A 15769-nucleotide genomic window follows, 5' to 3' on the forward strand; every position below is an offset into this window, starting at 1 on the left:
TCAGTGCCTGGCCTTGGCTGCCTCTCAATGCTGGCAGCCCTCCACTGGGTCATAAAAACTAAAATATCCCCTGTAGATGTCCTCAAGTTCCCTGGGGCCGGGGATGGGGGGCAGGCACTAGGTGCCGCTCTATTGTGGGCACCTTCCTCAGAGCCTGGAGTCTGGGGAGCCTCACAGCCGTGCCTGGCCAGGATGGCCCCCCGCAGCAGCTCCTGTGCGCTGCTCACTGTGGTGGCCAGCAGACAGGCACAGCAGGGCCCCTTAGTCTCCAGCATAGTGGGGAGATACAGCCCTTCCATCTTTCCGCATGCACAGGGCCTGGCTTGGGTGGCCCCAGGATTCCCCCCTGGGTCCACAGGGGTATCAGTTGAGGATGGCATCTGTGCCAGGGATGTGAGGTGTGGTTGTGGGACCAAGTTGGGGCCCCCTGCAGAAACCCTGGTGTCCCCACATCAGCCCTGGCCTCCCTTCAGATGCTGCAAGTGGGTCCTTTGCCCTTGAGAATCTCCTAAGGGGTTACCTTCTATTTTATCATTCTTCTCCCTCCCTTATGCACAGGGACCACAGGTGGGTAGGTAGGCAGGTGCGTAGGGACACAGGCAGATGGGCAGCTTTTCAGTTGCTGAGAGTGTTGATTTCAGCAAGTCTGTTCCCTGACTCACGGCGGGGGAGCCCTGCCCGGCTGGCCCCACACACTACACGGGCCACAGTGAGGGCTGGGTCCTTGGGAGGCGCGCACGGAGCTGGAGCCACGGCTGTAGCACCTGCAGCCAAGGAACCCGGACCTGGACAGAGGAGCCTGGCCTTGTGTGGAAACCGCAGGGCAGGGAGTGTGAGCTCTGGGGGCTTCAAGGGTCTGTGTGTTTCTCTTGGGTTCAATCGGTCCCCCACCCTTTGTTCCTTTTTCTTTCCAGTTCATATACGATGAAGAAATTGTGTGGTAAGTCTCACACATTTGTTTTTTGTTCCTTTTCAGTTCCTGTCCTTCCTCACTGGGTGGTATTTAGTCTTTTTTGAGATCATTTTTTACAAACGTGAGCTTACGAACGCGTGAGCGTACAGAGGCATCATTCTAAGCAGTCATGCCTTTATTGTTTCTGAGTGACACAGATGGTTTCCTCAGTGCTCCTGCTCTCTAAACAACAAAACGTATTGTGAAGCTAAGATAATGAAAACAGTACATTTTCCATCGGGTTAGATAGAGGCCAGAGTGCACCATGGGACTGAGAACCCAACCATGGGCCCATTTCTTGACCGGGGGATGTGACCGGTGTCATGCCAGGCAGTGAGTTTGGGAGAGGGTCTCAGACAGGGGTCCCTAGGGACCTCTACAGACCAGATTAGTGTCTGATCCCTTCCTCACACTGTATACCAGAAGGGATTTCAGATGAATCAAAGATCTCACTGTAGATGCCTGTGGCCTCAGTCAGTGGAGCATCTGCCTTCAGCTCAAGTCCTGATCCTGGGGTCCTGGGGTTGAGCCCCAGGTCAGGCTCCCTGCTCAGCGGGGACTCTGCATGCCCCTCTCCATCTGCTCCACTCTCATGCTCGCTCTCTCAAATCAATGAAATATTTTCTTTAAAAAAGCACTAAAGATCTCAGTGTCCCATAGCAAAGTTAAGCAGAATGAAATGTAGGGACTGCCCTTCATGACATTGAGGTGGGAAGTGATTCCTTCACTCAGATGCATAGCACAGACATGTTAAAGGAGAGATTGGTGCAGGTGCCATCTAGGGTGTGGATGGACCATCCATCAGCCACAGAAATGTTCCCCTCGTGACAGGGACTCGGGGCCAGCATCCCATAGGCGTCTGTTCCTGGGAACATGCTGAGGAGGCCTCGCCGAGGCCTTGAGCAGCCCAGGTGCTGTGGGCCCCTGCCTGGCCCCTGACCCTCCACGTGGGCCAGGCAGCTGCGCACCACCCAGGGGGAGGGCTCCTTCTCTCCGATGGAGTTGGGGGTGGCGGCAGCAAGGTCGTCAGCACAGAGGGAGGTCCTGAGACCCAGCACATAGTGGGCCTCAGGTCCATGTTTGTCAGAGCACCAAACACATGGAGCATGTGCTCCCAGACCCCCGTGGGTGGGGCACAGTGAGGTGCATTCCAGGGAGGCCCGGCCCGGAGGCTGCTCTCTAGGCAGCTCAGGGCCCATCCCACCTGTCCCCACAGCCTTTCCAGTCCCTGGCCAGAGGGTCTCTTAGGATCAAGCTGCATGACTACAGGCCCCTCCCCTCTGCAGGTCCTGGGACGAGGTGGCCCGGTCCCTCTGTCGTCTAGGTAGCTGGGGGATGCTGCCTGAGCCCTGCAGACGTCCTGGAGCTGAGAGGAACCCCCCCCCCCCAGCCCTCTCTGTCCCCACGAGGGCTTCAGATGGCAGGATGGCCTCAGGCTGGGGGACCCCCGCATGCCCGGGTCTTGGGTGGGGAGGGAAGCAGGATCTCCTGTGTCGCTCCACCTTGCCCCTACCCCCCATCACCCTGGGGCCGCACCTACACCCTAACTACCATCTCCTTTCTCTCCGAGGTGGGAAGGACTGGTGCTCATCGTCTTATACGTGTTTTACATTCTGATCATGAAGTGAGTATCTCTTCTCACCTCCCACTGGGCACACTGCCACCTTGTTCCACTTCCTCTCCAGCCTCCATTGGTGCCCCAGCCCTGGGGGGCTCCCTCCAGGGCCTTCCCACACTGCAAGGGGGTGCCGTCCCCACCTGGGCTGGGGGCATCAGGGCCGGAGGCTGCAGGATGCAGCTGCTCCAAGACCGGGAACAAGCATGGCATCTGTCCTTCTGTGGTCCGGGCCGTGCCTCCCCACCCCAGGTGACCGCTCCGTGTCACTGTCGCCATACATCCTCTGATAAGGTGATACTGCTCTTCTCAAAGAGCCAGGCTGCCTTGCGTCTGCTCCAAGCTTCCATACAGTGTCACCGGCTGGGGCTGCCACCACGCATACCTCTGGGGTGCTCCACCTGGTGGAACGACGGTGAAGGCCTGGGTCGGGGATGCTGCACCCTCGCAGCTCCTCGGAGGCTGCCGGGGCCACACTGAGAAATATTATTCAGCCATAAAAAGAGAAAGGGATTCTGTCCCTTGCTGCAACATGGACGGACCTCGAAAACACACTGAGCGAAGGGAGTCAGACACCAAAGAACAAAGCTTTTATGATTCCACGTGGGCAAGGGACCCAGGAGGTCCACAGAGACAGAGATGAGCCAGGGCGTGGGGAGGGCGGACTATGGCTTAGTCAACCTCCGGGCACAGAGCTTCTTGGGTCGCTGAACTGCTTCTGGAAGTCCTCACCCGATGGCCCCCAGCACTCTGTGCCTGCAGTCACTGCCAGGAATTACTCCCTTGAGAATGGAAAGCAGCTAAAATAGTAAATTTTATACCAAAAAAGTGTTTCCACGTTTAAAACCTGAGGGAGAGGGGACTCCCATGAGCTGGTCCTCTTCAGGTTTTGCCATCCTGTTCACACCGCCAGCAAGAATTAAAAACAACCCCGAGTTTTAGGAGAGATTGTGTTGTAGGAGACTCTGAATCCCCGCATCAACGTCCGACATGTACAGTGTCATGTGCAAATGAGTGACCGGCTGTCCCAGTGCAGGAGCTTGTCCTCACAGGACCCCTCGCTCCCTGAGCGCCTGTCGGGGCAAGCACCTGGCTGCGAGCAGAGCAGTGCTTGCCTGGCCCACCTGGGCAGCCCTCAGAGCAAGAACTCCCTTCCTGCTGGAGGGAAGGGAGCAGCCTGTGATGCCTCCCTGAGCCTGTCCTTGCCACTGGCCTGAACTTGTATTAGGGCAGGCTTGGGACACGGGTAAGGAGGCACCAGTCAGGCTCCTAGACCAGAGGATCCTTCTGCCCCAGGGAAGCCATGAACAACTCAGGGCGCAGGGCTTGGGACCCCACCTCTTCCTGGGGTCCTGTTGGAGCCGGCAGCTCAGCTAAGAGCTCTCCCCTACACCTGCTGCCACGGACCACCCTGGGGCCTCTGACCGTGTGCTCCGGGGGGGGCAGCCCCACTTGACCCGCCGGCTGTCTCCCGCCACGCTGACCCCCTGCCTTGACTTCCAGGTACAACGTGAAGATGCAGGCCTTTTTCACCATCAAACAAAAGACTGTTGCAAACGGCAACACGGTCAACAGTGAGCTGGAGGATGGTAATGATTACTGTGATAGTAGCTCTGATGACCCCTCCGTGCCATTGCTGGGGCCAGGTAAGGCTGAGCAGACAGGAGGGCCCACAGCATCCCACGTCCTCACTCTCACCTGCCATCCCTGGGCCCTATACGAGAGGAGGCTCAGATTTGCATTTGCGTAGGAGGGACAAGGACGAGGAGGGCCAACAGTGTTGCCCAGGGACTTGCCCCAGCATCCAGAGGGAGGCCCCCGGCCCATGGGCTTTCCTGAAATGCAGTGAATGAGCTCTCTGAGCTCTCTGACCCATGTACCTGGCAGGGGGCAGGAGGCTTGGAGGACTGGGGAGGCAGAGAGGGAGCAGGCCTCCCTGTGACGTCTCATGCGCCAGTCCCATCCTGGTGGAGGCCCCCATTCTCAGGAAGACCCCTGGCCCATCAGCCGGAGGGGCAGCAAGGTCTGGGAGGGCGGCCACAGGGCTGAGCAGGCGGGCCCAGCCCCAGAGGGCCCTGCTCAGGAACCTCGTGTCTGCGACATCCCTTTGGCCCCTTCCTGAGGCTCTGGGCCTCCTGCCATGTCCCCCACAGCCTCCTTGAGCTGGCCGGCTGCTGCTTTAGAAACCATGCCCCAGTCTTCGGTTTACTAAGTGGTTCCCCCTGTGGGGCAGCCACCAGCAGGACAAGGGCCTTCCTGTGCTTCCCGCCAGGTCCCAGTGAATGTCACGGCTTGAAGAGTTTCCTATAATGACGGCCATGGGAAAAAGGATGAGGCTGGCTTCACCAGTGTGACTGGGGCCATGCCACCCAAGGGTCCTGGGCGAGCCGCGTCTCTCCCAAGGCGACTTTGACTCCTTCATTGTGTCTGACAGGCCCCTTTGCCTGTGTCTGGGACACGCGGGAGCCAAGTCCACCCTCCCGGCCCCTCGCTAGTCTTCCCCCTACAGTGATGGAGGCTGGGGCTCCTTCCCCAGGACGTCAGGCAACTTTGTTCTGTCCAATCTCAGGAACCCCTGAGGGAGGAATCTGTGGCAGGTGCTAGAGGGAGGAAGTATTCCCCCGTAGGGAGGAGGAGGAGGAAACCCTTGGCATGCGGTGCTGACCTGTTGCGGCCCGGCTGCCAGGGGCCCGTGCGGATGCTCAGAGAAGGGAGGCCCGGAGAGCCCGGGCTGCATCCAGGACAGCGGCCCAGGGGAGGGGCCTAGGGGCTGCTGGTCTGCACAATGGCTCCACAGATACGGGGCTGAGGTCCCCACACATGGTTTCTCAGGACAGAGGCCAATTCCTGCTGGGCTTGTAGGTGGAGACTGGTGCTCCCGAGCCCAGGGGCCTTCCTGGAGAAGGTCCAGGTGGGGGTCATTCAGCCGGCAGGAAAACCCCAGTTCCTCAGGTGCCCCGAGAGAGATCCCCGCCTGTGTGGCCGCGGGGGAAGCCCCTTCTCACCAGTGCAGCCTTGAGTCCTGGCCCGTCGCCAGCCAAGGCAGGGGGATCACAGTGTAGGCCTGCAGGGGAGAGGTAGGAGGCCCCAGGGTATGTCATTGTGGGGTGCTGTCCCCCAGGGAGACTTAGGCAGGAGCCCTGCAGGGATGGACAAGGGGGGGCTCAGCAGTTTGCCCTTTCCAGTGGGCTCCTTGTGAATCCTTGTGGCCCAGAGCTCCCCTCCCCGTACTCAGCCTGCAGTGGGCCCCGCCTGCCCCCACCCAGGGAGCCCAAGTTTGCAGCCCTGGACTGTCACAGGCCCATGGACCCCACACAGCTCTGGCTTTCCTGTTACTGCCTTTGGGATGTTTCCCGTATCAAATCTAAATACCCTGACCCCGTCACAGGTTCTTGGCCGCATGATGACCACTCTGTAAAATGCCCTCTTGCACCTCTGTGCTCTTCAAAGGTCATGTGGTCCTTTTTACCAAAATCTCGGGCCAGTTTTCTCTCCTCTTTTTTTTTTTTTTTTTTTTTTTTTTTTAGAAGAGGGGAGGGAAATAACATCCCGAAGCTTTGTCCTTCATTTAGATGTTTGGGTTTTTCTAAAACCTTACACATTTTTCGCATCATGCCTCAATTCTGCTCGAGACAGCAGAGGAGCTGATGCACCAAGGGAAGGTCTGTGGGACAGAAGAAGGCACCCCCTCCTCTGGGGCTCCCACAGCTGCTGGGAATCCAGCATCATTGTCAGGTGGCCTGCACATGGTCCGACAGCCAGGGCCGCTGTAGCACACGGCCAGGCTTCCCCAGCCTGGGCACATCTTAGGCTTGGAGCCGGGAGGAAGGAGGCGGCCCCCCCGGGGCTGGGGCTGAGTGAAGCGCCAGAGAAACAGTCCAAAGGGGGTTTCTCTCTGGGCAGCCGCCCATGGCTTGGCCGAGGCACTTTATGCTGCCACATGGTGACAGCACCAGGACGAGAGGCCCCCGGGCAGCAGTTATCGAGGCTTTTGCTTCAGCGACCAGGGCCCCCAGGCTTCCCATGTTCCCCCCGGGCCCCCGTGTCGGGGCTGGCCCTGTGGCCTGGATGGAGCCTGGAGCCTGCAGCTGGGTCTCTGCTGTCCACCCCCCTTGGAGACAGAGGCACCCGGGAGGAAGGGGTTCTGGCCCGCAGTGGCGAGGGGGGCCCAGGGGTCCTGTGGAAACTGGCCAGGAGAGGGGCCGTCCCCAAGGCCGGGGCCCTGAGTGTTGGAGCCCCTGTGGCAGGAGCCCGTCTACTAACTCCTTCTTCCAATAACCCCCGGCACCTTGGCCACCCCGAGAAGGTGGCCCTGGCCCTCAGCGTCCACCGCAAGCTAATCCCCTCTGGCAAACCTCTGTTGGCCTTTGTCTCCTTAACTCTTCTCTTCTAAATTGTAAGTAATCTGCTTTCCTTGGAGCGGTAACACCTGCATCACAAAGCCAACCCAGGACCTCCACGCCACATCTTCTCGGGGCGGTGGGCGTCTGCCTCTGACACCTGCACCTGCAAGTCCTCCCGGCTTCTCTAACCCCACACCTCCTGTCTGCTGAGCCTTGCTGCCTGTCTGGTGAGGGTGTGGTTTCTGGTGTGCGTTTGTTCATGTGGGTGCCGTTAACTCGTGTAAGGGTTTGCTCTTGACCACTCCTGCCCGGGAAGACCCCTGACCAGGACCCATGTGAAGGGGTTGGGGGCGGGACTGTCTGCTGTGACGGCCCCTGGACAGGAAGGCTCCACCTGCCTCGGTGGGCTGTGCTCCGCAGTGGTTTCCCTCACTGCCCCCTGGGGCTCCTGACGTAGATGCCCCTGGATGCTGGCCCTGAGCGAGTCTGTGAAGGCTGTGAAGGGGACTGAGATCTGGAGACATTGACTCCTCAGCCTTGTGAGAGGAAAGTGAAGGGCCGGAGAGAGCAGCCTCCCTGCCTAGGGTGTGTGTCTTACCGGAGATGCCAGATTCGGCCAGCAGCTGGCTGCACGCCGTCAGCAAGCAGGCTATCCTCTGGGGTCCCTGGTCTTGTCCAGGGCCTGTGAGCCGCAGGTCTGCCCTCACTGCCACCTCAGGGAGGGCTGACGCATCCTCCCCTGCCGGGTGGAGATGGCAGTTCAAACAGAGCGGATGGCCTTCTGGGAAGTTGGGAGCCAGCGCCGGCTGGTGCTTTCTAGCGTTTTCCATCCCTGAGGGCCCTTGCTGAGCCTCCGCCAGCAGACGGAAAGAAGGGGCCCCTCACAGCCATGGGCAGGGAGGCGGCAGGGGCCCTATGTGAATTTTAGCCAGGCTTTCCTGGGAGGTGAGGACGAGGAGCTGAGTCAGGATGGGCTCAGCAAGAGGGGCACCCGCCCACTGGAGGGCTACATGCAGAGTGTGTGCTGGTGGGTGGTCCCAGCCCGGGACCCTGGGCCTCGGCTCTCACCCCAGCATCAGTAGGGGTCTGCTGGGACTGATTTGGGCTCCCTAGCAGCTGCCCAGACCCCAGCCGAGGAGGCCTGCGGTATGCGGGGAGGTGCGTTGGCCCAGTGCTGGGGTGTTGTCCAGGAGGGATGGCCGCACTAACCGTGGCCTTGTGTTCGATACAGTGAAGGAGGAGCCGCAGTACAGCAAGAACCCAGTGGTGATGGTGGACGAGGTCATGAGCTCCAGCCCTCCCAAGTTCAGCTTCCCGGAGGCAGGCTTACGCGTGATGATCACCAATAAGTTTGGTCCCAGGACCCGACTGCGGATGGCCAGCAGGATCATCATTAACGAGGTGAGTGTGTGCAAAGGGCGTGGAGAGCCAGTAGCCTTGCACATGTGGTGGGGCTTGTAGGACACTCCCCGGTGCTGCCACCACGGTGTCCTGGGCCAGGCTGACCTTTCTTGCCACAGCTGTTCAAGGAAGAAGGCCCAGCATCACTGCGGGCAAAAGTGGTCCTATCTGCAGGTGCGTTATGGGGCAGGCCTCAATCCAGTCCTGCCCCCGATGGGCCACCTGGCGTTCCCTTGGGAGCTAAAAGAGAGCTAGTTGGAGAAAGGCCACTTGGAAATACGGATTATTTCCTAAAGGTGTTGTTTAGGGGGCGCCTGGGGCGCTTAGCAGGTTGAGCGTCTGCCTTGGGCTTAGGTCATGACCCCGGGGTCCTGGGATCAAGCCCTGTGTTGGGCTCCCTGCTCAGGGGGAAGCCTGCTTCTGCCTCCCTCTGTTGCTCCCCTTCTTGCACATTCACACGTGGGCACGGGCGCCCTCTTTCTCTCTCAAATAAAATCTTTACAGAATAATAAAGTGTTATTTAGAACAAAAAATGAGCACACATCTATTTCCTATGGATAGAACAATTCTAGAAGAAAACCATGAACATGTGGGGATTCCTTTTTGCTCTGTGCCCTCACATTCTGCTTGACATCTGTGCCCTTCTTTCTCACTTGGAAAAAAAATAAGTTTTAATGTCACTTAACGTGCAGACAGTGTAGGCAGAGCTCTAAGGGCTTTTACCAACTTCTCTCCCATCTTTGGCACCTGTGTGCACCCAGGGGTCTGAAGTCCTCATCCTCACACCCAGGTCGTTTGCAGAGAGCTCGAAACTTTGATGACTAATCATCAGTCATTAGCACATCAGATGTATATGGAAAAGATGATGCAGGCCCTAAAAGGCCTGTATTTTGGACATTTGAGGGTGTTGGTGTTGGGCAGGATGCTCACAGCACTGAAACCTTGAGGGACACAAAACCCCCAAGGTGCATGCCTGTGGGCTGGCAGTGTCTGGGGCAAGTTCATCAGGGAATGCGAGGTGTGTGTGGGGGGATAAATAAAACAAAACCCCCAAATGCCCAGTTTCACAGTTGTTTCTTAAGACCCTGAGTCTCGTTAAAACATTCAGTCACTTCAACCCCTGAATGTTGGAGATATTTCCAAAGCCACAGTGGGCTCGCACTCGAGGGACGGCTGCTGTCATTTGTTCATCAGAGAGGATGTGGCAGCTGTGAGGGGCTTACAGGGGGTGTGAGGAGGGAGGCGTCCCTCTGCTGTAGGGCTGTGCCCACTGCCCTCACCCGCGGCGAGGACACAGGGCGAGCTGCCGCAGGGCACAGGGTATCAGCCCCTCATCCCCAGTCTCACACCTGACCCGGTTGTTGAGCTGGTCAGCCCGGCTGCTGAGTGTAGGCAGGAGTGGGGTGTCCTGCCTGTCACATAGTGGGAGCTCCCTGATGACCTTGTGAAGCCCAGTGTGTCATAGACGCACAGGGATCTGCCCAAAGTCACATGGCTCCCAGACGGCAGGACAGGGATTCCCACCCAACCTGAGTCTGACTACAGCAGTGGGATCAGGCTCATTGTTAGGGCTCGCCGAGGCCGCCCCCTTCTTTCTGTATTTCTGTGCCCTCTGTGACAGCCAGCCCCTGCTTGCATCACTTTGAGTGGCCTCATCCAAGTGGCGATCCTCTGAGCGGCAGGTGGCAGCCGCCAACCCCCCTCCCCCCACCCCCGGCCAATCTTTCTCCTTGAACCTAAACCTGCATAGAACCTCTCACCCTCCCTGATGTAACCAGGGTTCCAGTACTCACCGTCTTCCAGTTTGTCTTGCTCAGCGTATGAACCATACCTCCTTTGTGTTATAATCTGTGCCCTTTTAATAGAACCCCAGGTAGCTGTGGATGGTTTCCCAGGTACAATTCTCAGTTGATTCCTATTAAGCCAGAATCACAACCTCTTCCCGTGGCTGTCATTCGTGTTGCCATCAAGTCATGCCTCCCTCCTTAAGGTCTGTCCTCACATAGCTAGATCTTCCTGCTTGACTGCAGGGGTGACCTGTCCTTTCGTAATCCTTGGGTTTGCATTCAGTTCGCAAAATACTGTGCCTCCACATCCGAGTTTGAATCTCAGGCATAGACTCCTTGCCTTTTTTGGTGGGTTAAGTGTGGGGGCCATGCTTGTAGGAAAAGAATGTTTAGATTTTCAGCACATCCGGGACCTCATGATGTAGGAGCCCCTGCCTGACACCAGCACCAAGGCAGTTAAATGGTCAGTTCTTTTTTTTCTTTTTAAGAGAAAGAAGATATATCCATTTTAATCATGATTGATTTGATTTCCAGTCCTGCGTGGGCAGGCGTGGGGGATACCTTCACGCACACTTGGTCCCCCGGTGAGGAGCCAGGCGGGCACGTGGGACAGCCATCACCCCCAAGGCCACATGCAGGCAGACCTACAGGTGTCCGCAGTCAGAGCTGGGAAGGGGAGCTGCGCACACATAAGGAAAGGGGAAGCCTGCCGGTTTCCTGTCGCGTGGCCTCTGCCTGGCCCTGGAGAGTAGGAGCCCACAGATCTGGCGAGGAAAGTCGGCTTCCATGTGCATGGGAAGGAAGTGGCCTGGTTGGTTTTGCTTCAGGGTGGGATGGGGAAGAGGACAGGAGGGTTCGGGGCACAGCCATTCCTGAGACGGCAGAGGCCATGCTGCCCATGTCAGAGGGAGATGCACACACAGGGTGGTCAGCAGGACGATTCAGGTGGGAGGACCACCCCAGCCACGTGTCCGCAGGGACGAGAGCCCATCGAGCTTCTGATCCGGATCCGCCTCTGATGCCAGTAGGAAGTGGCTCGCATGCACCTTCTCTGTGACCCAGAAACTTCCCTCCTAAATACCCAAGACCCATGGGCGTGTTTGTCCAGAAAAAGACCCGGGCGCCAGTGTTCATCGCCACACTCGTCATAGCAACCGGAGGAGAGCAGCTTGGCAGTGCGTGTGGGTCATTCATACAAGGGACGTGCTACCGCCGCGAAGAGTGGCCGTGACCAGGTGGTGCAGCACCACGTACGGACCCACGGACCTGGAGAGGGAGGGCCCACAGGCACAATAATACACTTTGTTTGCATTCGTTTATGTGCAGTTCAGGTTCAGGAGCAGCTAACGGAATGTTTATGAATGTCAGAGTGGTGGTCACCTGGATCACCTAGGGGAGAAGGGGCGGGTGAACCTGGGAGGGGCATTAGGGGGGCCTCCCGAGGGGCCATGGCTGTGGAACATCACTGAACTGATGCTTCTTCTAAGTGTCCTTTTTTGCACAATAGCCTGTTTAAAAAATTAAATATCTAAAAAAGTGTTCAGGACCTTTCCCGTGACTACGTTCAGGCAGCTTGTAAATGTCCACCAAAGGGGTCAGAGTGACCTCTGTCACCCGGGGTCGTAGGCTGTATGGCCTGGTCAGCCCCAGAAGGGGGGCCTGGGCCTCTGACCCACCCCAGAGGCTCCCCAGCATCAGTCCCCCTGCAAACAAGCAAACTTAGAGGGATGGTGAGGTTCTTGGGCTGTTCCTTGGGTGGGCTGATTGCCAGGGAGGCTTCTAGAAGTCCTAAGGGCTGCATTCCTCCGCACGACACTTTGTCCCCTGTTCCAGCGTCTGACTTGCCTTCTGTCCATACAGCGGCAGAGGCTGATCAACTCGGCAAATGGTGTGAGCAGCAAGCCGCTTCAAAATGGGAGACACGACAACATTGAGAACGGAAACGTCCCTGTGGAAAACCCTGAAGACCCTCCGCGGGAGCAGGAGCAACAGCCCCCGCCACTGCCACCACCCCCGGAGCCAGAGCCGGTCGAGGTTGCCTTCCTGTCCCCCTTCTCTGTGCCCGGTGAGTTCTGGGAGGGGGAACAGGTCTTTAGGACGCAGATCTGGGACGGCAGGGCAAGGGTGGTCATTGGGTCGCTGGCATTCTTTGCAGCCGGTGGACAAATAGGTGGTAAGTGCTGAACTGTGGGCTTGCACGGCCGTCAGGGTGTCAGGGAGCCAGACAGTGGGCCAGCTGGAGACTCAGGGAGGCCCCGCACTCCTGAGGACCCAGCACCCTGATGTTGGCCGACAGGCTGTTCTAAGGCCACACATCACCCGTAGTTTGATGTCTTCTCCCCGTAACCGTCAGCTTTCTGCATCTCACTGGAGCGTGCCCTCTGAAGCCCAGTGCCCTCCGACTGCTGGCGCCTTGGTGACCTCAGCTTCTGCTCTTCCCTTTCCCTCCTCACCGTCCCTCTTAGAACACACCCGGTATGCCTTGCCTCAGGACCTTTGCACTTGCCAACTGCCCAACTGCTGTTCCCAGTGGTCCTTAGGGCTCACTCCTTCACCTTCTGCAGATCTCTGCTTGAATGTCACCTTCTCAGTGTGGCCTTTCCTGACTACCCTGTTTGAAGTATTATGTATATATATATATCTTTTTAATTTTCTCTCGTGTGCCTCCCTCAACCAAAATACCCCCTCCACCAAGACAGAGATCTTCGTCCACTGTGCTCCTGCCTGCCACATGGTAGGTGGTTAGCAGGCATCTGTCCAGTGAGTTCCCGCTACAGGAACCCAAGCACACCTGCTGTACCTCCCTCTTTAGCCCACTTTCCAGGAGGCACTTTGAGTCCTTGGTGGGGGATGAAGACCCGGTTTCTGCCGGGGTTTCTGCCTTTGGTGTCCTGCCACCCAGAGGGCAGCAAAAATTTCGGATGTTCAAGTCCAAGCCTTGATGTTTTTCTGGAAAGACTTCTCTGTTCAACATCAGGCTCCTCACGTAAGAGACGGCTCTGCGGAAGAGGGGCCTCTCTGACCCTTGGGCCCAGGGTACAGGGACTCCTGCCCCGGGTACCCGGCGGGGCTGCCCCAGCCGGGGTCTCTGCTGCCAGGCTTCCTGGGATCACAGGGTAGCCTAGGGGTCCCAGATGAGGGTCTCCAGGACCCAGCTCCCTGGCTCTTCCGGGAACGCAGGGTCTGGTTGTAGGACACGACATTTCGAGGGCTGGCGCGGGATGGTGGGGGTGGTGGGGGTACGCAGGGGAGGACCGGCACGGGGCGCAGTGTGAGGGTGGACGCAGGGTGCGGGCATCGACATTTCCAGACCTTCTCTGGACAATTCCTGGGAACTGGGCCAGGGCTGGCGCAGTGCCCCCAGTGAGTACCTCCCACCCCAGCCTCCTTTTGAACTGAAATTCCCTCCCCCCCGGGGTCACAGGGGCCCAGCCCTGGGATTCAGCTCCCCTCCGGCCCCCGGGTCCCCTCTGTGACCAGAAGACTGAGGAGAGCTGTGTCTACGAGTCCCCACCAACCCAACAGCCTGGCTGCTGGAAGACTGGCTCAAGTAGCTCTGTGTGGGCTGCAGGGTCCAGGGCATGCAGGCGGGGGCGTGGCCCCAGGGGCAGGGTCTGGGCCACGAGAGGAGAGGGTCTTCCAGACTCTGGGAGTCTGGGTCAGGTCTGATTCGGATATGCAGGGAGGGAAGGTGTCGGTGCAGCAACGTCCGGGGGGGAGCGTGTCCAAGGAGCCAGGATGGGGCCTACCTAGTGCTTTTCCCTCTGCGTTCTTGAGAGTCCAGACCCGGGTCCAGAACTGGAACCCCAGGTGCCTCCACACAGCCATGCGTCATCACACACTGGCTCGCTTCCCCTCCCACGTCCACACAGGGCGACAGGGGCGTGGGGCTGCGGGCACCCAGAAGCTTCAGTTCCTCGGGGGCAGGGTGTGGAGAGACAGGCAGCCGGGCCGCCCCCCCCCAGGCTTTCCGGGGATGAGCGGCCATGCCATGAGCTGTCCCCTCCAGTCCCCGGGGCAGCGGTTGGCAGAGTCCCCATTTTGCGGACATGGGACCCTATGAGGCCATGGCCCTGCCCTTCACCAGCCACTTCACAGGAGCCCTCCAGCCCAGCATTGATCGCCATCTGGGGCCCTACAGCAAACCCGGTGGGGTGGGGGTCCTGTCCTGCTGGCCCCTGCTGCACACACAGCCGCGGGTGAGGACCACACAGCCTTCTGTGTCCTGGGAACCTTGAGTTTGGCAGCATGGGGGTGGTGGACCCCAGGGCTTGCCCTGCCTCCCTCATCCTTGTTCCTGGGACCTGGCCTCCTGGGAGAGGTGGCTATGGTTGGATGGGGTGTTGCTCCCTGCAGGCCTGGGGGCGGTCCTCCAGAACGTTCCTCAGGGCTCAGCTCAGAGCAGTGCCAAGTGCTGGGAGTTGCTGTCCAGGGCTGCCTCCTCGTGGCCTTGGGAAGAGGCCGGGTTTCCTGCGTGCCTCGGTAAAGCTCTGTCCCCCTAGGTGTTCCTATGGCTCTGTCCATGTATTGCCACAGCTCAGTCCTTCCCCCTTCCCTGTCCTGGCCTCCTTGGAGGACCCAGCCATGCATGGGACACCATGGGGTTGCTGCCCTGGCAGTGTGGACAGTGGCCACAGTGTGGACGGTGGCCCTGGCAGTGTGGATGGTGTGGGCAGAGCTGTACGGGAACATAGACAGGGGACGCAGTGCCCGTGACAGAGTGCGCAGCTCTGGCTCCAAGCCCTGGACGGCCTACTCGTGCTTACCTGGTCCTTCTGGTTCCTCTCTGGTGCTGGCATCACAGTGATCTGGGGCTGGCGGGTGGCCCCTGGGCACATGGGGGGCAGGGGTCCCAAGCTAGGCCCAGGGAGGAGTCCCGGGCTAAGGTACTGGTAGTAGGGGTGGAGATGGGTGGAGGGAGGGAGCCATCCCCCGGTGGACCTGGAACCAGCCGCGGTGGGGGGACTGACTGGGGGCGGGTGGGTCTGGGTGCAGATCTGTGACCTGGGGGAGGCAGGCAGCCTGGGAGGCAGGCCTGGAGTCTGAAAGTCCTGGGTTTAGGTTGGGGGTCTGCCTGTAAGCAGCAGGTGGCCCCGGGGACGCGAATTCTCCCTAAACCTCTGCTCTTCATCCACATGATGGGAGCCACGAAGCCCATGTCCCGGGGCTGTTGTAGGCAGTAAGTGAGATCTTTAGTCGCAGTCTCTGGGCACCGACTGGGTGGTGGGTGGGCAGGAAATGTTAATTTGGACTACTTTAATCACGTGGTTTTCTGCTACATCCGGCTTCTCATGTCTCTCCTTGTGTGGACATCAGGCTATGTTCTAGAAGGGTCACAGGTGCCAGGTCCCCGGAGGCCTGGAGTGGTGGTCGCCCTGAGGGCAGGGAGAACCTGCTGTGTGCCATGGACCCAGCTCTGGGCACTTTGCAGACAGGATGGTTCTTTTCAGGAAATATGTGGGTATGAGACCATGGTGGGCTTCAGGGACACAGGCGGGAACACCTCAGCCACAGTCCCTGTCCTTTGAGAGCTTGCAGGTGGGCTGGGGAAGCCACGCAGCCAACCACAGGATGCGTCACCTTCCTTTATAGCACTGCTGACAGGTGGAGGAAGTGGGCCCATCCCATGCCCCCTGAGCTGTGAGCACCATCGCAGGCTGATCTCCTGGGG

General features: G+C 59.0%; 1 protein-coding gene across 4 annotated transcripts in view; it reads left to right on the forward strand.

Moving 5' to 3' along the window:
* Window positions 1-15769, forward strand: part of SLC24A4 (solute carrier family 24 member 4) — a 164275-nt gene that overhangs the window by 106238 nt on the left and 42268 nt on the right. For 3 of the 4 annotated variants that reach the window (XM_077908532.1, XM_077908537.1, XM_077908534.1), the window contains 5 exons: window positions 915-940; window positions 2523-2576; window positions 4071-4213; window positions 8142-8311; window positions 11959-12163. In XM_077908532.1, the coding sequence (XP_077764658.1) occupies window positions 915-940; window positions 2523-2576; window positions 4071-4213; window positions 8142-8311; window positions 11959-12163 (598 nt within the window). The remainder of the gene's footprint in view (window positions 1-914; window positions 941-2522; window positions 2577-4070; window positions 4214-8141; window positions 8312-11958; window positions 12164-15769) is intronic. The other variant, XM_077908533.1, reaches the window with a different exon arrangement.

Source organism: Canis aureus, chromosome 9 (assembly GCF_053574225.1).
Source record: "Canis aureus isolate CA01 chromosome 9, VMU_Caureus_v.1.0, whole genome shotgun sequence".
Lineage (NCBI taxonomy): Eukaryota > Metazoa > Chordata > Mammalia > Carnivora > Canidae > Canis > Canis aureus.